This window comes from Manis javanica, chromosome 2, assembly GCF_040802235.1.
Source record: "Manis javanica isolate MJ-LG chromosome 2, MJ_LKY, whole genome shotgun sequence".
NCBI classification, from domain to species: domain Eukaryota; kingdom Metazoa; phylum Chordata; class Mammalia; order Pholidota; family Manidae; genus Manis; species Manis javanica.
In genome coordinates, this window is record NC_133157.1 from 77,607,365 (window position 1) to 77,631,720 (window position 24,356).

At 43.8% G+C, this 24,356-nt stretch overlaps 1 protein-coding gene across 9 annotated transcripts in view; it reads right to left on the reverse strand.

The window, feature by feature from the left end:
• LOC108401765 (TLE family member 1, transcriptional corepressor) overlaps positions 1 to 24,352 on the reverse strand; it is an 81,912-nt gene extending 57,560 nt beyond the window's left edge. For 3 of the 9 annotated variants that reach the window (XM_073228698.1, XM_073228696.1, XM_036991377.2), the window contains exons 1-4: positions 23,049 to 24,347; positions 22,198 to 22,298; positions 20,707 to 20,770; positions 20,550 to 20,594 (exon numbers count right to left, since the gene is read on the reverse strand). In XM_073228698.1, the coding sequence (XP_073084799.1) occupies positions 20,550 to 20,594; positions 20,707 to 20,770; positions 22,198 to 22,298; positions 23,049 to 23,072 (234 nt within the window). In that variant the 5' untranslated portion in view covers positions 23,073 to 24,347. Of the gene's footprint in view, positions 1 to 20,549; positions 20,595 to 20,706; positions 20,771 to 22,197; positions 22,299 to 23,048 lie in introns of all 9 variants that reach the window. The other 6 variants (XM_073228700.1, XM_073228695.1, XM_073228694.1 and 3 more) reach the window with 5 other exon arrangements.
• Between the last annotated feature and the right edge of the window lie 4 nt (positions 24,353 to 24,356).

Genomic DNA, 24,356 nt, shown 5'->3' on the forward strand with positions numbered 1-24,356 from the left:
CTCATTTTTATTTGCATTACTTGGATTCTTCCTGAAGTTAAACATCTTTTCATATATTTATTGGCCCATTGTATTTTTTCCTTTGGTATTTCTGCATCAGCGTCTTTTTGTAGTCATTCTTTCCATATGACAAATATTGACTCTTTCCCGTAGTTTTTCCAGCTTGCCACGTCTCTCAACCTTGCTTACTATGGGTTTTTTTGCTACACATATAAGTTTTATGTGGTCACACTAAAGAATATTCTATAACACAGAAGCCATTCCTAATTTTCTTCCAGTGCTGGTATGGCTGTCCTTTCCATACTTCTTTACCTAGATGGAATTTACTTAGGTTGAAAAAGAAAAGATAATGTCCTCTTTAATAATAACAATTACACATATTATTACACAGAGTGGCTTCCAGGTAAAGCTGGGCTGAACTGTCAGGGTACAGTTAAGACCCACTCTGAATGGAATGAACTCATAAACATTTAATAATATCACAGTTACTATAAGCAAAATAAAAGAAGTACAGAATAAAGCATAGCCAATATAAATTGGGTTAGAGTAGGTAAGACTGAAACAGGAGGAAGAAAGGTTAAAGACCAAAACTCAAACTGATGAAGAAACAGCAAAAGTTATACCATTTGTCCTGGCAATTCTAAATAAACAGTCTTGAGAAGAAATGCAAGAACACCACAGTGGAATCTTATCCCAGCTACCTCCTCCCTCTGTCAGGTCCAGTCTCTAAGTCCTAATCTTAAACTATCCTCTGGACAAGTGGGCATCATCTTGCGCCACGGCACCTAAATTCAAGTCTCATCTCCAGTTTACCTTGAAATTCTCCGAGCTGCCCCAGCTTCTCCGTAACAGGTACCTACATCCTGGCAGCATGAGGATACAATCTGTTTCTAATAGTGCTTTCTGAGTTCTAAAAACACTGCCTCCACCAGGGAGGGTTTCATAAACATCTTCCTCAGCCATTAAAATAGTCTGGATGGCAGCATACAGACCGAGAGCAATTCTTTGGTATCATCTCTTGCTTCAGTGTAAGGGTATTCCGGTTAAGACCTTTAACTTAGCACATTAACTAGCAGTGTTTTCCACCTGTGCTTCTATTCCTGACCACAGTTTGCAAACAGGTTAAACTGGCTATTTGAACCTGTTTAAGCAGGTATTTTAAAAGTTTCATAACCTTTCCAACTATCTTCTACCTCTTTCAAAGGCTAGACAACTCCAATAAAATAAAAAAAAAACGCAGGCTAACTGTATTTTCTACTTACAGAAATCATTTTCCTGACCAAAGTTTTAGATGTATTCAACACCTGATACCAGTTATAACATTTACAAATAAACTTTCTCTGTGTATGTGTTTCTGACCCCATGTAAAACAACATTAAGTCAGTGTTCAAGAGCTATCCCCAAACCAATTTGCATGGAACCTTCATGCCCACAAACTTAATCCTGGATAAGGCCCCAGCATCTCACTTCGCAGACAGCCACTAACGACTGAGGCAGTAGGAAGCAGAAGTTCAAATTATCTGTCCAGAACCATCTTGTATTTTCCTAGTCAATGCCAACAGTCCACACTGACTTGCTTACGACAACAGACTTGGTCCTCACAATCCAAAAATGTGGGTTTGCATCTCAGCAAATGCACAGGAGGCTGTCCTTAGTTAAGTCACTTTACTCACTGGGCCCAAGTCTCTTGTCTCCAATTTCAGCTTCATCAAAACCAAGTCAACTTGGTAAAGCCAAGGGGCACTTGGTAAACTAAGCCTGTATGTTCAAAATCATGTCTTTCATAAACAGCTTATGACGTGAAAGTCATCTCAACACACCAAGATAGGAAGCAGGAGAACAAGACTGCTACTAAGCCCCTGGATACAGTGCTCTCCATGCCTCCCCCACTAAAACCGACCACAGGGGCACATTCAATACATGTACAAAGGACTGCCCCGTCCGTGTACCCTAAACTCAATGACCAAGATGCAACCAGATAAATCATTCCTGGCCGTGTATTAGAATAAGGCACTGTTTACAGTAAGAAAGCCTATCTTAGCAGGTGTAAGATTCAAGTACATGTTTATTTCCACTGAGTTAATTATGGTCAAAGACATCAAAGACCAGCAATAAACTAAACCCTGGTGTATTCTGCAGGGCTCTTAAACTGAAGAAATAATCCTCTGGACATCTAAACTTTTGTTTTAGGGTTTTCTAATTGCTAAAAGCTTGGTTCTCCTCTTTATATTCCTTCCCACTTGTCTAATTAGTAGACTGAGGAGCCCAGTGTCTGCCCACCTTTCCACTCCACTCAGAGTATATATACTGAGTGTTGTCTGAAGCACCAAACAGGGTGAGGACTGCTTAAGAGTAATTGCCATGGTTCTTTTCTCAAAGCGATCCAATGGCACCCTGCCCAAAATCAGTTTAGGGAGGGGAATACTCCACCTCCATTAAATTGCAAATTGATGCATCATAAAAAATGCTGCTTATGCTGAGGGCTGGCAAACTAATCTTCTGGTTTCTTTGAACCAAGCAGGAAGCCAAGAGAAAAACACAGAGGACTGTTGGAAAGAGTGTCTGGCAACAGATAAACGGGCAAGAACATGAAAACAAAGCACACAAGGGGAATTAAACACATCATCTCTAATCCCGTCTGAGCAGAAGTTTCTGAGTCTGTGAAATGACAGCCTTAAATACAGAAAAATTGTTTAATCTCACCAGCAACCAAATACATTGCAAAGTTTGTTGTCAGCAAGGTGGGTCATTCTGTACCAGTTAAATTGGTTTATTAAAAAATAAGATTAATAAAATCCAACAATGAGTCCTCTGGGAAACTGAACAATCATACATTACTGATGACAGAGTAAACTGGTACAGTCATCTTGGAAAGCAACCAGGCAATGTGTTTTAAGAGCATGAAATTATTCAAAACCTTTGGTAAGGCTTCCCACAGCTAAGAATTTATCCTAAGGAAATAGTACAAATGAAAAGTATTCCATGCATGAAGCTATTCATTGAAGCACTAGTTTCAAAGCAGAAGAGAAAAAAACAGGTAAAGATATAACAGCAGTTCAACACATCACAACCATCTGAAGAGCTTTTTGAAAACTTACCATTTGCCTTGCAGATAAATCAGTTGTCTAATACGGTTAAATACACTACATAAACCCAAAGGCAGGTAAGTCATCACTAAAGTCATAATTATGATAATGATGCTTAAATGGCCAACACGTTTACTAGATGAAGCAGGAAGGGAAGAACAAAGATATGGTGCTAGTGTGCCTTTAAAAAAAAACAAACACGCATGTGGCCAAGCACTGCGATTTGACACCCAAAATAAAAACAGTGATTATGCTGGGGTGGCAGGGTTACTACTGGTAACTCCTTTTCCCCTCCTGTGAGTGACCTCTAGAACACAGCCCTTGACTTATTACTTAAATGTATTATTACATAGCAAAGGGAGAAAAGGGAAGTCAGGCCCACAGGAGGACAGTGGCACTGGGTCACAACGAAGCTGGCAAACCCTTAAACCCTTTGGGTGCCTGGCTCTCTGACATTGCTAGTATCACACGGAGAAACCAATGCCAAAAGGAAATGATTTGCCCACAATCATAAAGCAAAATGAGAAGCCACGTTCTCTGCCCAGCCCTTTCTCCAGGAAGTGGAAGTGGGAAATTGGGACATACTCAAAACCAGAAACAAAGCCAGTAAACTCAGCCTTGTTTGCAGAGCAATACAGCCTGGAAAGGACCACGCAGCCTTAAATAAACAGAGTAGCAGCCCCACTACACTTTGGTCCTCCCTTTCAAGGGCAGAGTAGAACATCAGCCCCCAAATCTGGCCCACAGGGAAAGCAAAAACCACAAACACACTTCCACAAAGATTTCATTTTGTGAAGATGACAACTGATAAACTTAAGGAAAAGTCAGGATGTTTAAATAAAAACTGCACACCCAAAATGGTGCATGCAAGACACTGCCCACACTCCCTTGTAGGACCAGGAAAACTCTTTGTTGGGAGATGTTCAGAACGTCGGCTCTTCACCAGGATACCTCCACTAAGTAAAGTACACTCATGAAAAAGTAATTTTATCTTAAGTTGTAATGCATTAGCATAGCTTCCTGTTTAAAATATGTGATTATGTCAATAACTACATTTTGAAGTAATACAAATGAAAAGGATTTGGGGTCTCTTTAAACTGAGGCTAAAGTGGTTTAGGAGGTTATCAGTGGTTTTCAAACTGTAGAGTGCATCGGGGTCACCTGAAAAGCTTGTTCAGACAGGGCCTCCTCCCAGTTTCTGAGTCAGGAGGCCTGGGGCCCAAGCATCTGCATTTCTGACAAGTTCCTGGGTGATGTGGCTACTGGGCTAGACTTGGAGAACCAGTGTCACTGATTAACCAGCACAGCAGCTTCTGCATCTATGCTCTACACACACCTGGTGTCTAACCTTCCGTCCACAGACCTGCAATGCACTGGAAGGTGGGGGTAACTTGCCCAGGGTCAGAAATGGGTGGGGGGTGGGGGGAGTGTAGGCCTGCCTCTCTTCAAAGCCTCACTCGGATGCTATGGCTGCCTTCTCCATGCAATTCTACAAAAAGAGACCAAGGCAAGAACACCCTCCAGGGATGCAGAACACATTTGCCTACTGTGGAAAACCTCAAACAATATCCATTTAAATGATTCCACCCATGGCAATATAATCTTGCCCCTCTTAAACCCTATGATTAAAACAAAACAGAGAGTACCAGATGACAGAGACCCTTTAGTGGCTCAATTAATGAGAACAGAAGTCACCAATTACTGGTAGATAATAACTTCTATGTTCCATCCCCCCATCACTTGGCAGCTCTGGCAGCATCCTAAATCTGAGCCCTTTCCAACTGGGCCCAGACTATCCTTTCAAGGGCCAGCTCTCACATTCACAGCTTCTCTGGAAACAGGGAGGGGTTAAAAGGAAGGGGGGTGAAGCCTGCTGGAGGCGGCTGGGGCGGAGATAGCAACACTAATTGCTCCCATTCTCTGGCTCCTGGAGAGGCAGATTGCAGGGGCCTGCATCTCCGGAGAAAGCTCTCCTATCTTGGAGGCAGCTCTCAGCAGAGCAACTCAAGTGCCCTTAATTGTTTATGTTCTTAATGCAGAGCCTCTTGAATGCATTCATTTTTAATAGCAGGCTTGAGTGTGGGGCCCATCAAAGAATGACAAAGCAACTCTATTCATTGGTTCTTGGTCCTGCAATGATGGTCTTTTGATTTATTTGCAAATGACAAGCTTGGTGGGCCTCATTTGGGGGCTACCCTCATTTTTTTTTTAATTCAGTTGCATTTTCCAAGATGAAGGTGAGTCTGCAACGCTGTGTATTTGTGTAAATTTTTCCCCCTTCAGTTCCTTCTAATTAATGACTTAAATGTTTTGACCCAACTGTTGCCAAGCAGAGCATTTGGGCTTTAATTTGTCATTTTGGTAAAGATGCATCTTTGACAAAAGCATTGTGCAGCTGTTTCAGTGCCTAAACAGCACATTTCCATTATTCAGAAACCCTTGTTACAGAGTTCAGAAAGTGTTGTTCACATGAAATCAGACTGACTTGTCCCACGGTGGAAAATGACAGCTTTTGGTGGCCTTAAGGAAACACACTATTACATCACAGAAGGTTTTCAAGAAACAAACTGTAGGATGAATCACAGAACACTACCATGAAATCATCACCTATTGTTCTCGGAATGGAAAGGGAACAAGCCTCTCCTGGAACACACCCCAAGCAAACCTACACCTTTCACCCTCTTCACAGGTCTTAGTCACAAGGGAGGCTCAAGAGAAATTAGATAATATCATACAAAAGCAGGATTAATGGGAGGAACAGCCGGCTAGTTCATCATGGCATGGAAGCCAAAATTCCAATTATGACAATAAAATATGCCTATGCAAAGACAAAGGCTTGCACAGGAATATGCAAAAATCAAGCTACCTCTGAAACGGGGTGCCCTGCCAGTGGGTTTCGACTCAGGGTAAGTTCATGCTTGATTCGATGAGACCAAAAAATAACAATGGAACATTCTTGGGGTGAAAGGGTTTATACCCAACTTAATTCCCACGGTGGCAGGTCAATCACTAGAATCCCGACCATCTCAGAGCGAGTCTGCATGCAGCACGCGGTCTCTGCCTCTGGGCCACTGCCACTCCCCCACCCCGTGGCAGCCATCTCAGTCTCTGCCCTTGGCGCTGCCTCCACTACAATCTATGCTCTCCAGCAGCCCAGTGCCCTGGGAAAAGCTCTTTACATAGAGTCATTAATAACATACTGCCCACACATGTGCAGTGGGCAAGCTGACAAGGGTCAGGTGAGAATTCTGGCCACAGGAACTTTCATTTTTCCTCTACAAGGGGTTTATGAGAATGTTCTTCTCTCAAAATTTGTCAACATTATTTTCCTCACAACAAAACTTACAACACTTCTTTTTTATTACAGCTACCATTTAGGCCTGTGTAACAGATACACTGTTACAATGTTACTGTGATTGGTACTAAGTGCCGATAGTCTACAATCCCAATCTCCACATCCTCCATCAAGTCAAAGCAAAATCACCAGGGCACACTACTACAGAGCATTCTTTATCACTAGCATTTCCCATTGCTCTGTTTGGAGATCAGTAAATAAGCAGTTTGGTGTGAATATTTCCCTAACAGGTTGGAATCTTCAGCCAACCTAGAGATCATAGAAGAATTTCTTTCCTGAAATGACCATGAGCCAGTGGTTCCCTAATTTTAAAAGCATGCTACAGCTGAGTGATCCACACACACACAAATGATGACTGCTCTTCTTCTAAAGCAACTTCTTAGGGAAAGCAGCTCCTCCAGCAGAAGGCCCATGCCACCAAGGCCATGTGGCTGGCAGTGAAATGGCAGCAGCATGGCCATAAGACAAGTTAGATTGATGTATGCAAGGGCAAGGCCCCAGGGCAAACCCATCAGGAGCCCCTAACTGATCTGTCAGGGAACCCCACCCCTGGGCTTTACCCACAAGGTGGAGCTACTGGAGAGGTAGTGCTTCACAAGGACAGACAAGGTTCCTGGCCTTCCCAGATGGAACCTGGAATTCTCATTTCAATGAACATCATGCGCTTGGAAACCCGCAAAGCTTCAGAATGCCATTCACTCTCAGATTGGCCAGACAGATTTTAAGGGACAGGGCTCGAGTACAAAGTGGGAGTCTGCCTCTGCCTCTGCCTCTGAACAGTACACCACTGAATCCAGCAGGTGCTGGGGCACCGCAGATGGGAGCCAGCGAGACCTTGCACACAGTGAAGTCAGCAGTAGAGAAAAAAACATCTTCTCAGTAGCATCTCAGGTCATGATTAATATGAAATCTGGGATGTTGGTAATTTTCAAAGCACACCCTTTTGGAAAAAACCTTTAAATATTTAGGAGATGGTAAGTATAGGATCCTAAATGACAGACTCTAGAATATTAAAGATTCACAGGAAATATTTAACTCAGCTATGCAGATTAAAGAAAACAGGAATATCATTTTAAATATAAATTAAAAGCAAAAACAAAACCTGATCATCACATCACAATACAACATACAGAGAGAAACCCTAAGAGAAAAATAATCACCATTTCTTCAATCAAGCTTCTTTCAGAGGGGGAAAAAATGTGCACTGTATGAGAGGTAATTTACCCAGGTTACGTGGATTGACCAAAAGCATATCTAATTAAAAGTATGTCAAAGTGATGCCCAGGATCTCTTATTCTCAGTCATGTCACCTTGTAATTTTTAAAAGATACACTGTTACAATGTTACTGTGTCATGTGGCACTGCTGCGGAGGCATTAAACAAGAAGGGAGAAAAACTGAGGGTCAAGACGGTAAAAACAATTTGTCAGCCAGGAGCCACCACAAGTTACCACTCCAATAACTCACCAGTTATTTTACAAGTGAACAAATCAATTTATGTGCTCTTGTGTGTTTTTAGAAAGCATCCTAAATATTCTTCCATTAATTATGTGGGTTCGGGACATGTCAGTTCTTGTTTCCCAGAACACCAGGAACCCAACTTCACCCCGTATTCAGTTGCATGGGTCTGCACTCGCATGGCTCCCACAGGGCTGGGCTGGTTCAATAATGATGAGCTCCTTCTGGAAGAACAGAATAGACTTCCTGCCATTTGGACTGTGAAACACAGTCATCCACCAGGGAATAAAGGTCACTGTTGCACTTTTGGTCATTACTGAATCATTTGAGATGATCTGTGGTGAGGATGAGAAGAAAATCGAAGGCTGTGAGAACACTGCAAATGGCCTGACCTCAGACCAATTTTCATCTCCATCTGTCTAATAGACATGTGGATAAAAAGCCCTCCCTCCTTCTGGGCCACTCGGCTGTTTCAAATCTGCGGCACAAGCCAAGAACCAGTTAAACAATACATTAATAAGGGGAAATAACCTTCTAAGCCCCAGACTGACACTTACTCAGGTTTTGGGTCATCAGCTAAAGTTTGGAACACAATTTTTCAGTCTGCAAGCAGTACTGCAAAGTAGACATTTTAACAAACACAGAGAATCATCTGCAGAGCAGGGGCATGTGCCAAAATCTCCTTATTTGTACATGCAAATATATGCATACTTACAACTCCACCCCACCAAAAGACAGCCGCACAGATTTCTATTACGTCTGCTAACACACACAAAGGGGAACGGCAGTTCCAAAAATTTGTTGCTGTGAAGCAAATCTTTTTTTTCAAGTGTCCAATTAGTGCTGCTTAATCATTATTAAGGCATTTCCATCTTTAAATATAAAATATTCCTGGGCACCCAGAGCCTATTTATTTTTTAAGCCATGGAATAAATGTTAATATCCGGACTTTATATTAACACTACTGGTTGGCCGAGCTACTATTTTAAGGTTACGTTGTGCCGTATATAAGTTTAGGCCCCCACAGTATATCAATGTCAAACAACATCGTGTCAAGCTAAGATTCAATTCAGGTAAGTGCCACTGCCAAATTTTCTTGTTCCCAGACGGGCTTTAAGATTATTTTATTGCTTAAAATTTAATTTGTTCCAACTTGTGTCTCCATGACAACGTTGGCTAACCCTGCAAATCATTTGGGTAATTGGATATCTTATCTTTCTACTGCTCTCAAATCGAATGATTCTGCTAGAATTGTAACAGCCAATCAAATTTACAGTCCTCCTGAGTAATAGACTTGGGAAAGTAGCCACATTCATCTCCTCTTTACAGCCATATTAACCAGTATGCGACAAACAGTAGAATCTGGTCTTCCAACTATTTTCCGAATTATAAACGGTGTCAATATCAATATTCTCACAGTGGCAAAGCCTACTTAAAATCCCCTTCCCTTTCATACTGTTTTAATTTAAGGAGCAACAAATGGTACTCATTCCATATAAACCCTGAGCAATTTCAGTATGTCCAGGGAAACTGACAAGAATAATTCCACAATCAGAAAAAAAAAAAAATACAAGTCACAGCTTTTTGGGGGTATTTGACCTTGTGATAAAATAATGACCAAAAGCATGGCTGCCTAAGATCATAATAGCACACTGGCATCAACTCGTCTGACCTCTTCAGGTGGGTACACCAAAGTTGATAGGATTACTCAAGAAATAAGAATGAATGCAGATTTAACAACCAGAGTTCAAAAACCTCTGTACCCTGAAGAGAAATCTGTGACAGCTCCTTAAGCTTCATTTAATTCACAAATATCATAGCACAGAGGAGAGTCAATTATGGAATACAGTTTTCTTGTAAGATTCAAAGTAAGCAGTTCCCTTTTAAGTTAGTGGTATGATTCTGGCCACTGGTCAGCTAAGAAGTACAGAAGTTGGATACATTTCAGTGGTCCAATTCCAATCTTCTCAGTAGCTGTGCAAGGAGATTGGCTTTGCAGGAGCTCACAGCCCAGGCACTGCAAAAGAGCTAGCCAGCTTACAAATGGAAAAGGTTCCGGAACCCAGGCCAACTGGCAGGCTGAAGGGGCTGTCGAGAAGCCTGTGCTTCCCCTACAGATACTGAAGGGCTTCAGGACGGCTTCTCAAGCTAAATACAGACAGCAACATGGAGCTTCTCAGTACACCCATGTCAGCAAGCGGTTGAGCTCTGAGGCAAGTGTGGGGAGCAGGTACTGCACAATTTGTCTGAGCAGTGCCCTCCTCTATTCCAAATACTTACAAAGACACCCAAGAAGGTTCAATAACACTGTGCTTGGCACTTAGTCAATAGCCTAAACTTAACAGTATGTCTAATCCCAGTATCCCTGTTTTTCCCTTTTTTTTTCTGCTTCCTCAAATATGAGCGCATAAGCAGCAGCCGTGCATGTGACAGTCCACAAAAATCTCAAGCCCACATAGTAAATGGAGAGAATATAAGAACAGAATTATCCACTCAAACTTTTGCATAGCACTTAACAGGTTTTCACAGCCAGAAGGAAACTTTATGTATGTTATCTATACCTCAAGGCTAGCCACTTTTTCTTTCTCTAACACCAAGCAACAACTTGACCTTGTAATTTGCACCCCCTCTTTCTTTTTCAGGATGACAAGTGTCTTTTCAAATTAAGAGCTAGATTTTCCCTGCTACATTAAAAAGAAAAAAAACAATCGTATCTTCTTTCATTCTTTATTCTAGCTAAACTCACTCCAAAAAAATGAACCAAATACTTTTTGTTGTTCATCCATCCCGTTAAATGAAAAAAAAAAAAAAACACACACACCTCTATTTTCACTGGTACTGATATTAACTACGTAAGGCTGCGGCCTTCCAAGGACACATTTTGCTGTTTGGCCTAAATAAAGCAGTCTGATTCCTCTAGATGCCTTAGACAACAGAGACTGCCAATAAGGGATTAAAAAAAAAAGTTTCTTTTTGAGCCTAAACATAATTGGTTCTGATCTTAGAAGGGAACAAATAAAAAACCTGGTAACTAAGGGGAAATAATAAGGAAAAGAGTAATTTAGATGCAAGAAGGAAGGAAGCTGGGCTTGGAAAAACAAGATGGGAGCATCGCCTAGAATTACAACGGTTTTAAAGAGATCAATAACAGATTTAGCTAACAGATTTCAAAACAGCTATTCTTCAGAATTCCTGAGTGCCAGGCACCAAAGTAACTGCTTCTGCACACAGAAACTTGCTAAATTCTGGTAACAACCCGATGTTGGGAAAGGTGCTATTGTCATCCCCTAACCTTACTAGGTCTGTTTTCTCTTTGGAAGGAGGAATAATTAATATCCACACAAAGGGAGGCTGGAAGGACTCAGAGAGCAAATCCAGCACAATTCTGAGGGCATGAGGGGCACAATGGATGGGGACTATGACCACTCACCCTAAGGTCCCAAAGCTCACTCTACAATAAAACAACCAAGAGGCTGACTTCTGAAAGCCAAAGGGCCAAAAAAGGTAACCGTCCGAGAGCTGGGCACCTGTAGCTGCAGACCGCGTGGGGACTGGCTGCCCTCGCTCCACCCCAGTGTCCCCCTTCCCCTTCATTTTCACCATACCAGACCAAGACGCAGATCAAGGTTAAGACCCCCTTTCCTAAACCCAAAGCGACCTTTTTATTTTCACTCACTAATCCACAGAAGCCTTTCAAATGGCACAAATAAAGGTGGCTGCATTTTGTTTCTCTAAATCAATTTTCTCCCTAGCCATCAACTAGATGTTCCAGCACAAAGAAAGAACAGCCCTTCCCTTCTAATTCAAAAATCCATACTGCCATTGCCCTCACAAACTGCTAAACAAGCAGTATCGGCAAGTCACTTGTGTTCTGTAATATATTTACTGCAAATCCCAATGGCTGGCCTCCTAATGCAGTTTTCTATTGTGTCTGTGCGTGTCAATACACTGGCTGGTCAACTTACTTGTAAGAGGCTCTGACCAGCTGTTTGCTCAAGGCATCAAGAGGGCTCCCAGGAGAGATAAAGGCTGTCTCCGGGAGGCCCCAGGCTTGGAGGGCCTCCTCCACACACAGGAGTCTTCAAAGAGGTTTTGTTTTCTGGTACTTCACACCCCTGTACCACGCACCCACGGCCAAGGAGCCCAACTTAAATTCACACAAAGTTCCCATAGAGTTCAAAATCTGCTGTTTTGCACAATTAATTTTTCTGGTGTCCTGCCTATCAACATGAAAGCTACTTCCCCCAAGGACACTGCATCTGAAAGGTGCATTACAAGGTCCAAAGGATAGGAGGGCTTGGGAAGGGGAGCCTGGCCTTTCAGTTTCATTTCTATCTCTGCATGTTCAGGTGACAGCTGAAAGAAGACAGCGCCCCAACACCAAAAAATGGTGGATTACCTTTTACACCCATGCCAAAAACACAAAGGGAAAGTCTAGGAGGAAAAGATTAGAAAATGGTACACACATATGTGAAGGCAGAATTCTTAAAATGTATTTGGAGAAAATCCCCCCTTCGTGGATCAGTCTAAGATGGGGTTGAGAAGTAAAGAAAGGTCTGGCCTTCTAACACACCCTTCCAAGTTTTCCAGAATTATGTATGTATTTATCTATTGGAGGAAGAGAGAGTCAAAGTTCCACGTAAGATATGTGGCAGGCAGATATCACAATATTAATTTATAGACTCCTGGTATTACACTGGTAGATATAATATGGTTTTTCACTGTATTTCTTTATCCTTTTCTGTGTATTTGAAATTGTTCATAATAAAATGGTTGTGGCCAGGGGGCGGGGAGGGGGTGTTGGACTACGTAAAGATCTAAGTAAATAAGCAATGGGTATAATCATTATTAGTAACAAATGAGGCAATTAAGTCAAGTTGAATGTCTTGGGAGAAGCTTGTAATGCAGTTTACCCATAGCTCTATTAGTGGCTGTAGTCATCCTTAGGAGACAGGCAGTGGTTCAGGGGCAGTGATGTGTGCACAGCCTCAGTTTGCACAGAAACCAACCCAGGCCTCTGTTCTCTTTTTCAGCACAAACGCTAATATATTACTATAATTAAACTCCCCATTAACGAGCCTCAGTGGTTATTCTGACTGTAAATCACTTTTCCAAAAGAAAGACAAAAACTGAGCAAAAGTGGTTAGATGAGATTATTAGAATAAACACCAAGTGAAACCAAACAGATTTCATTCTTCATTTTAGCTAAGGAGCCATGCTGCTTATCTGAATTCAAGTTTTTAATCTGGATTCTGCAGACTTGCTGAAGGATCTTAAGATGGTCACAAACAGCCAAAACTGCTGGACAGAGCTTTTTTGTGTATAAAAATGGACAATTTTTTTTTTTTTTTTTTGCCAGGCAGCTTTTACCTGATTTACATCCAGAATCCAGGTTCCAGGTTCAGTATCCAAAAGGGCTGTAACTATTACTCTACTATGTAAGCAGCTTATTAAACCCTACTTCACAAGCACTGCTCAGCCGAATTCACTGAGAAGGGCAGATGTAAGTCTCAAACTCTACAAGCAGACTGCAACCCTGCTGGAGTAACAAAAGAGGCACATGAAAAACATTACTAAGGAAATCAGAACAAAAGTAAGAGGTGTGACAGCCTCCTTTTGCAGCTGTCACAAAGGCCTTGGAAGTATACAGGCAGTGTTGTTATTTGAACTGGACCTTGAAGGATACTGGACCTTGAAGCAAGGCCATGTGATGGTTGACAAAAAGGCCTGGAGTCTTTATAAAGAAAACAGAAAAACACAAAACATACTTTAGGCACAAAGAGGAGGCCCACTTGGCTGGATTAAAGGACATGGAGGGAAAAAGAAGGTGCCCAAGTAAGGCTGGCAACAGCAAACACGAAGGCTGTGAGTGATGGGCAATGAGGCAATTACTGGGGAGTCGGGTGGGGGGTGATGTCAAAATTAGGAAGGACAGATGTACCAAGGAGGCCAAAAGATCCAAGTCCCAGAGGTGTTTTGCATTCACTATCTGAAAGATGCCGCTCCCTCTTTCCAGGGCTAGAGTTCCAAGATGTTTGTGATGAAGGCTAGTGGCCTCTCCCTAGGGGCCACACAGGTCAGGCCAACAGGGTGCACTAAGAATGTAAGAACTTGTATTTTAACTTCTCTGTTTAAAATTTTCATTTATTATGAGTGAATATAATATAGTATATATTTACATAACTAGTAACTTACAAATTAACAAGTCTGGTGATGTTTTCAAACCTTTTACTGACAGCTTGCACAAAATGCCAGAGTAATAATCTAGTCCCATCAGTAACAGCATTACTATCAAATTCAGTCCAGTACTGCATGTATTTCAGTGGTTCAAATGACTGCATGAGCTACACATGCAAGTCTAAATGCATGCACCTACATTCTCAAAAAAACTGATTCCTCTTCAAGTGTATAATGAATAACCAACAAACATCTCCTCATGCACTGGGAAATTGTACATACAGCCTACCCTTTCAGGGAACACAGTGATGTACACCCACCACACTTCACAGCAGTTTTCCTCTATTTGACAGATCAATTCAATGGACAGAACTCTCAAAATTTGTGTTTTCCTCCCACTTTTTCTCCTTATACCCCAAATGACCTGCAACCTACTTTTTATCAGCTAACATATTTTGCAATCAAGGAATGACTAAGTAGCACACATTACTACTAGAAAAATAAAAAAACTGTGTTTGTTATACCTAGTATGAGAACATGTTAGGAAAAGGGGTAAACAGCATGTTCACAGTTATGATTTTAGATTGCTTCAAAGCAGGCAAATATAATTAAACTTAGTAATTATTAAAAATTGCAATGTAAAGTAATAAAATACAGATCTCTGCAAAATCACAGGTTATTTGATAAAACTGCCTGTCAACCTTTCTGGGAGTTTCATAAAACTCACGGTGAATGGTGGTCTACAAACAAAGCAATTTTGTAAACGTTTTGCAATTTTAGAAACCATCTCTTGCTAAGCCAAGTGAATAACAATGCACAATTATTTTAAATCATGTTAAAATTTCAATGTAAATTTTTTTCATTTTTCAGATCAAACCATGCTTCAGAAAAAAAAAACTTTAAGAGCTCCCCAAAACCTGAGTGCCCACATCTACACCTACCTGCACACACATACACATAACACACAAGCTCGATTTAAACACTGAACCATATTCATGGGACAACCCTATGGCACATTTCTTAGTACAGAATTCGCCAAGACCATTAGTTGGGACTATCTTACATCTATAAATGCCTGATCTCAAATAAGCCAACCGACCAAAACAGCTACCTTCAATGAAATTTTAGAAACTATTATACCAAACATTCTGCATTAAAGCTTGGTTCTGAGAATTTTAATGTTTAAGAATCTGAAGCAACAGAAACAACAGGGATAGAAGGGAAACTGAGGCCATCAAAGCCTTAATGAAAACCCAGTCAGTGTCTTTTAAGTTTCTTCCCAACTTAATCCACTTGCGGAAACCAGGAGTTTAATAACAGAAGAACAAACACTCATATCTATGGAAACCTAAAAGATTTCATGAGCCAGTGACTAAACATATCTTGTGTGAATAAACCACACAAGCTGATTTATTTAAATATTTGCTGAAGAACAGATTTTCCTTCTGTGTTTCTTAATCAACGTTATCTGGAGGAATACCTTAAGCCCTCTGGCCAGACTCTTCACAATACTGATACCCACAGGGTATTGGTCTCCAGCACTGGCCTGGGTGCAGCCTGGAGGGCTGTAAGGTGATATCCTCTACTAAGGTGAGCCATACTTTAGAACCTGCCTAGTCTAACCCCTCATTTTACATAGGAAAACCAAGGCCCAGCAACTTGTTAATGACTCGCCCAGCCACTAATGGACATCCCTAAGTGACCTCAATGAACTGTAGTTAACCAAGGCAACTCCCACAGCCCAGAGCAGCTCCAAGCTGGCCACTCCACTTCTCCTGTGTCTGGAGAGGCAGGACAAAGGTGAGGAGGAGGCTGTCAAATCCGGCACTCACCTCCCTCACCTCACCAGATTTTCAGCTCCATCAGATCTTATTATTACACAAAATTTCAATTCTGTGCTCCTCGTGGAGTCTTGAGCATTCATTTTGAATTTTACAAATACTGTTCATTTTCTCAAAGATTAAGTTTTCTGCTGCCTCACTAAACTTCTGAGTCCAAGGCCAGGGCCTCACTGTCTCACCCTACTCCAGGCCCTGGGGAGAAACCAGAAATTAGCCCAAGCGGTGAAGGGGTCGGGGAGGAGGCAGAGAACACGGAGGCACTGCTCTACTTGCCAATAAAAAACAAATGCTAATCTTGCACCTCAGAATCTGAGCTCTAAATACACGGGGAGCTTTATCTCTTTTAACTTCTGCTTGCAAAGCACAGGACTGGCTAATGAAATGAAGTCGGGGGACCACTCCAATCTTGATGACAGCTGCCCTCTTTGTATTACAAGGTTATTAACACCTGGTGGAGCTTAACTCCAAGTGCCTGTAAGCCAGCTATTCATTTCCTGTTCTGAGACTCAGACTTAGGGAAAGCAGCCTCAAGGTGAGTCACTGTATACAGAGGACACATTATGATTAAAAAATGTGAAGACAGGTAAAACTTGCAGATAAATAGTAAGAGTCACATCTAAGGAATTAACCCACAGGTGAATCCCAAACAGTTCCACCTAAGCACTTCTAAAACACTAGTTGAGAACAATTTATCTTTTAAGAGAAACTTTAAAGCACACATCAAAACTGGGAAAGCAGTTTCACTCCAAAATTTACATGGTCTGAGACACTGGGCTTGCTGAAACATTGCATGGAGCTTGGTATGTCAAGCTCTCGTCTGGTTTGTACTCTTCTCCTCTCCTTCCCACCCCACAACTAGGATGGCAGAATACATCTTCCCTTCCAGAGCTAGTCCTTTCATCTATTTTTAAGTTCTTTACTGCTAGGGAGGGCCCCAAGTTCTCACTCTGCCTGCTCTTCAGAATATAAGCACAGAGAGACAAAGTATTGCATGGCTGGGTCTCAACCATGAGTCCTAACAACATGTTTCAAATTTTCTGCTCTTCCATGTATTTTAACCTGTGAACAGTTTGCTCACTTGGTTACAACATCCTATCCAGTCACGGCGTGGCCCCTACAGACCAGAAAGTACCACTCATTTTCATCAATTTTAGACCAGGAGCCTAGCACTGATATATAAATCATGAAGTTGTTAAGCCTACAGAGTGAGAACAGGACAGACACCCGGCTAGGCAGACTTGGCTCACTGCACACAGGCCAGTCCACGGATGAGTCCACCGACAGCCTGATCCTCCAAGGGCAGGGTGAGTACAGGGAAGCACTGAAATTGGGGTTCTGGTGACCCAAACTCAAGCTTCAACAGACGCTTAGCCTTGACAAATCCTCGATGGCAATGTGCCCACAGGTGCAGGCTGAGCAAAACAACCTACCCAATCTATTTCACGGGATGAAGTAAATCACTTTTGAAAATGTTAAGTGCTATACAAATTCATGCCACTAAAGACAGTATGCGGCTTGAGTTCATCAGCAACGCTGAAAAGATACACAAGTGACATAGATAAGGCTTATGTATGTATTTACAGTGCGTCTTATTCCCTAAAATATCAAAGGAAGTAATACCATGTCACATGACAGGAAAAAAAAGCTTTAAAGATCAGACTGCCACACACACTCAGCACAGCACTCCAAACAACCAGACTCACATTAACCTATTTTTTTTTAAAGCATCCAAACACTGGTGGTGTCAGAAATTGTCTGTTTTTCATGAGATCTCCTCTCTTAGACAGCAGTATCTGGAGTTTATGATCAGACAGAGATGGACAAGCAAAGATCAATAAACGGCTGGAAGGAAAAAAAAAACTGTCTTAATGCTACAATAAAAACTTAAGCATCCATTACCATCCATACTCCGCTGACTTCTCCATAACCAGCCACAAATGGGACCAGAGAAAGTAAAGGCTTATCAGGAAGTGTTGACACAACATAAACACGGACCGCGGGCACCAAACCAAGTAAGGAAACCACAATGATACCATTCTGGATTTGGACGCACTTCCACTTTAAAACTTTCAGACGGAAAAGCCAGCGCTGAGATTTGACACTGAAATCTCTAGAACTCCCTCCTTTGACAAACCCGCTGAAAGGTTGGGAGGGAGAGCAGTCGTCACACTGGAGACAAATCTTAACATTAAAGCTCTCTCCTTGGAAAGTTGTCCCATCACTGCATTTTTTTCAGTAACAAAGATGTTGTCAGAAATGACAATTTTTCGTGTCCCCTGATGATGCCTTGCTAGCATTTGCTTATAAGCCATAAAGCAGGACTAATTTCAGCCTGTCAGGAGTCTCACTAATGCCCAGTTTCCCCCTAGAGAGAATTCCTGTCAAATCTAATGAGAGCTCCAAAGGCCCTCTCTACAATATAATGAGCACTTAGGCCATGCTGGTGATCAGGCGGCAAAAAGCATCAATTTGAGCCTGGCTACACCCTAGGGGCCAGACGTCACCAGTTTTAATAAGAATTATGATTACTAGCTGCACCAAATGCCTCCTCAGAACTTATTATTAATGTGTGACATTCAGAAGGATGTTTTTCAAATGTAAGGCCACTTTAAAGTGAATTACAGCACTGCTCTGCACACCACTCTGGTTAAGGGTCTGTCAGCATTTACAACATAAACTAAATTTCAGGGGGCTTAATGCCCTACAATGAAGAACATGGCATCTCTCAGCTTTTCACATTTTTCAAATTACTGAGCCAATTATACACAACATATTATTAATGCATACTGGCTCACGGATGGACAATATATACCCACCATATGCCCCAATGGAGTACAGAAACTCATTAGAAAACTATTTTCACACCATGGGGATCCTGACCCTCTTCACCCCCTTACTTCTTTTCCTACACAATAAAGAAGAGGTCACTCCACCACATAATCTACAGAAACTCAGAAGACTTACACACCTCCATTAGCTCTCCCAATAAATCCTGCACTGGCATACAACAACATAGAGGTGGTGTTCCTCCTAAAAGTCAGTGAGGCTATTAAGTCATTTGAGTTTTTGAATTTAAGCAAAAGTTCAGTCTTCTCTTACTCTCCTAGAATCTTTGTTAGCACAAAATGTGTTTTTAGGGTAACTTAAAAAAGAAAAAACACAGGCAAGTAGCAGGTAAGAACTCCTTCACCAAGTTTACTTGCATAATTCATTTAAATGACCATAGATTGGGACAATTGCCTCAATCAGGTAACCAGCTATTTAAACACACTAAAAACAAAGGCAGAAACTCAACATAAACCAGACTTGCAACTTTGCAAATCAGAATCATATCAGCATTTTTAAAGGCCCAACCATATTATTAATGAAAAGCCCGGAACTGAACTCACTCTTTCCAAACACATATCTGAGAACAGATATAAAGTACATAATGATAACTCACCATTATGAAATCTAACGATGAATTAAAAATCAAAGAGTGTGGACTTACAAAAGCAGAATTCAACTCTGAAACACACTTGCTTAATGAAAGCCTTTGAATAGAAGGAAGATCTGAAGGCTGAACTAATCAATTTATCCACTGTGCCCCAACCGGTCAGCCATGCTCTTTAATTTAATGAAACAAGGGTTTGAGATGAAATAGCACATATACATCAAGCAAGAATTGTATTGTTGCACTTTGAAATATGTCCAACTGTGCAACTTCATCTGATGATAATTTTTTAAGAGGCAATCGATTTCTAAGACTTATCGTACCAGTGTCTTAATGAAAAAGTGACTGTCAGCATATCTCCAGAATACTTACACCCTGCCATTAATGCTTTCTTTGGCAGACAATGACTACTCAATCGAGGGTCCTTTGGGCTGAGCAATCACTTAGCTTTTCTTCTCTTATGAGGTCCTTAGTGCCTTGTTCCAGCTCAATACTCTTTTTATACACCATTATAGTAGCCATAAGTGTGAATTTTATGGGAACTTGCAAACTCATAGTCATAGCTAGAGCTTTCCAGTCACTAATCTTCTCATGCTGTTAAAACCACTAGGACTGAATAAACTCCCAACATATGCTGTGGCCATAAAATAATGCTTTTTTCACCTACAAACCTGCATCAACTGAGAAATTTTTCAAAAAGTTGTTTGCTAATAAAGCCATTCATCCCGAGTGTCGCTCTATGCAGCCCGAAAGCATAAAGAAAATGCCACAGTTAGTAACATACTTTGTTTAACCTGATTTTAAAACTCCCAAATACCCATCTTTTCCCACTAGGCCCATACTTCTTTCCAAATCAGCACAAAAACATTAGCTATTCTGAACCTCAGAACTCTATGGGATACCCACACTTTCAAGAGAAGACTAAATCTGGCCAGGTAGGAAAGTCAACTCAGAGACTCATTTTGTACTGGCCTATAAACAGGATAGTATACACTTCCGAGCACCTCTCACCTAGTCATTTAAACATTCTAGGATTGTCAAGAAGCAATCCTTGGGCAGAACACTACCGCCAATTAGCAGGAAGGGAAAACAAGACAGAAAAATGACATACAAATCCCCCAACTACTGAGGACAAAGCCAGTATTATACAATCATAAAGACTGATTTCTCATTTTAACTTGAGATTTAACTAAAGCTTACCTGTTTATGCATCTCTATGTTTAATCCATATGACATTTCATAATACTGTGAAAAGAAAAAATAATCAAGCATTTCATTAACTCGTACTTTGTAATGCTAAGAACACGTATTTGCTCATGCTACATGAAAAGGAAAAAAGTGTGTCTCCAACACCTACCATCACATAGTGTCTCTGCATTTCTGTCTTTTCACTTGCCAGTTTCTCACATTCCAATTTAAGGCTACAAAAACAAAACAGGTAACTTAATGTAAACATTATGTCACTTGTTTTAACATCTGCCTCACGTATTTGCACTTCAAGTAAAAACACAGACCAATTTGGAAAAGTCATAAACTAGGTAAACACCCAAAAGCTTTGTCCTTGCATTTAACAGGGAAAGGGAATAAGATGAACAAACAGTACAGAGTACCTATTCAGCTACTATTCTTTTCGTTGGTGCATACCTGGTCAAGTGCCAGGAATGAAAACTCTGTCAAAGCCTCTGATCTATCCGGAAGGCTGATTCCTTTATGTAATCATCTCTTCACTCCTACTTCCCTGCATCAAAGTTTACTTCTCTAGACTCCACCAAAATCTGGCCTTTGCCCACTCTTCAGTACCAGACAGAGGCTGTACAATCTTTGCAACTCATATAGTCTCTAGGTTTGAAAACTGTACCTGTAAAGCTATTTCTGCAATTGTTGGTCCTTTTTAAAGCCTTTGGTTTGTAGATCCCTGCCAAAATGACAAGCAGCTCTGCAATGAAGTGGGCTGAAGTCCTCCCTGCGTGGTAAACGGGGTGTGGGCAGCTATGCCTCAAGCTCTAGAGATTACTATCTCCCAGTAGACAAAATGTCAATAATCAGAAAGCCTCTGACAAAATATAAATATTCACACTCAAGCATCTGTGTACTTTTTCTCAAGCATGACAAAAATAAAAACTATTACACAGTTATTTCTTAGTCCAATCAGCTACGACTTCATAGGAACAAGGGAAGAAACTAGTATTTCTGCAAAGTCCACTATGGATGGACTGGGTGCTCTACAAATAGTTCTCATTTATAAATTTGTAGGAGTTCTCATGTTGATGAAGAGACTAAAAGTGAGATGGTTATAAACGTTGACTCCTACCCAAACAACTCAGAATGACTCCAAAGCAGGTGAGTTTTCCCCAACACATCATGATGACCACGATCAAGGGCACAGCTAACAGAATCTAGTCTTCCATAATGGGCTTTGCCTCAGAATACCCAATCTTCTAGTGTGGCAAACGGGATTTCAACAGTGGCTTTGCCTCCCTGAAACCTCCTCACTCCAGAGCTGGAGCGCGGGGGGGCATCGGTTGAACCAAGGTTTCAGCTCAGACTGTTGCAAAATAAGTAAATGAGGCACAAATATCGTTGGTTCTCATGCAACTCTTAAAATACACGAAAAAAGACTCCCTGTAACAGGAAACGAGCAAAAGGGAAACAATGGTAGTAGGAGGAGACTAGAGAAGAGGCAGAAGAGCGAGGAAAGGGGGTAACGTAAATGACAGGCCGTTACTGTGACTACACACGCCACCGCCTGGACGCAAGTACCAAGTACAACCACCGCCGCCACCGGGCTGGGCAGCGAGGGGCACGGGCTGCCCAGGCTACCACACGCCAGGCGCGACCGGACACGAACCTGTGATACTGCGCCTGCAGGAACTGGAATTCCTCTTTAATCCGGTCCAGGGACTCCGGGATAGTGAACTTGAAGGGCTGGCCTGCAGCCTGGTGTGGCGTCTGGGGGCACCAGAGAGGGGGATCGAGGAACGGGAAAGCGGGCCGATGGACAAGTGGGTGGGACGTAAACAAAACAATAAAGTTAAAAGTAGCAAAAAACGGGACCCCGAACTCGTTTACGCCACACTTTTGGGGGAGGGAAATGTGAACCCTCCCCACCCCCCAGCTCCTTTAGAGACGCGGAGCCTCTTCCAGCCTCCAAGGGCGGGTCGCGGTACCTGAGCCCGGTCATCCGGCCGGAGGGACCGAGGCTCCTCGGCGGCCGAGATAACCAGGACAGACTGCCGCCGTCGCGGCCGGCCCAATCCCCACGGGAGCGAAAACGGCCCGAGGGACAGGAGGAGAAAAACAACTCCCAGAGGCGCCGCGTTCCCAGTCGCCGGGGCCACCTCCGGGCGCGCCGGAACGGGGGCCGTATTGACATGTAAATAGGCAAGACGAGAAACAAAGGGGGGTACCCTACCCGCCTCGCGGAAAGGGGGGATGTAGCTGCGGGAGAGAAACCCCAGCCTCCCCGGGCGCCCATGCCCGCCCGGTCTAGAGATCAGGTAGGAGGCCCAGAGGAAAGAGGGGAAATTGAGTTTCGGCTCACTCCCCACTCCAGAAAGGAGGGCGCGGGACCTCCCCAGCCTTGCACCCAGAAAGAGAGGGTGTTCGCCAGAATGTAGCGGCCACCCGTCTCCCGACCGCACGGGAAGAGCGCCTCTCCCCGCCTCCGCCCCTCCACCCAACCACCCGGCCGCGCCTCACCGGGTGCCGGCTCTGCGGGAACATCGCTCTGGCGGCGGCCGCGGCTCTGCTCCCGGGCAACTCAATTCTCCGCTCTATTTCCAACTTTAATCCCGCCAAGGAAAATTAAGCCGGGGAACCAAGCAGAAGCCGGGAGCACGGGGCGTCGCGCTTGGCGGGGCGCACTGCCCACTCGGCGCCCGGCTGCTCCCGCTCCCGCCGGTGCGGGATCCCGAGTTCAGGGCCACATCGCGGAGCACCCCGGGCCCGGCTGCAACGAGAACCTGCGAGACGACGCCGGCGCCCTGGAAGAGGGCGTGGGGCTGCGCTCCAACCCGGGGGCCTCGGCCGCCCGGACAGGGAGGCGGGGGCGTGGTGACTCCGGCCGCGCTCCCCTCGGCAAACTGCGAGCGCTGCGCCGGTCCCAGGGAAACAAATCCAGGCGGGCTGGTTTCCTTTGCTCTTCTCCCGGTCCTCTTCCTCTCCGGGTTTTTCCCTGGGCGCCGGCCGCGGACGAGATGCAGGTGGTATGGAGCCCCTGGCTAACCCCGCACAAACCTGGCGATGTTCGGGGAGACCCCAGCAGGTCCGTGCAGCGCCTTCGGCCGGGCGCTGGCGGGCACCTGGGAGGCAGTGGGGAGCGAGGTCCGGGACGCGGCGGCGGCTTCGCAGCCTCAACCCGAGCGGAAGAGCGCGAGATGACGATCAGGCAGGGAAAGTGCGGAGGGCGCGCCGGGAGGCGGCTTGGCACGCCCCGTTGAGACTGGCACTTGGTGTTCTCCGCGGTTGCACAAATTCTCCTGGCCCGACCGGGCTACGCGGCGGAGAGCAGTACGGCAGGCACCCGCTGCTCCTGGAGCCCAGGGAGCACCTGGGCGCCGTACCCCGCGCGCACTCTCCCCACACTGCCGACCCAGCCGCTCGGGACCCTTCCTCCAAGCCCTTTCCTCGGCCTTCTTTCTTCCCTTCGTCTGCCTGTCCGCAAAGGGTGCTCCAGCCCGCTGCAAAGTTCTCTCACGACACAGGGGACGACATCCACGAAATGGTGGGGCAAAGAGCAGGCGTGCGTTCCGCACTCGGTCTCCCTACGATGCAGGCAAACTCCGCGGACGAGTCCGGAGTAGTCGCGGCAGTGGTTAAGTCGCCGTGGGCCCGCGGAGGTCTTCGTTTCTGGCGCCGGTTCCACCCGGCCGTGAGCGGGTGGGGGTGGCGCAGTCGACTGCCTCGGGGATACGGGGCACCGGGTACCCGCCGCCGCCGCTGCTCCCGCAGCCGCCGCCGCCCGCGCCTCTCGCGCCGGTTACATTAACACGCGGTTTCACACTCCGG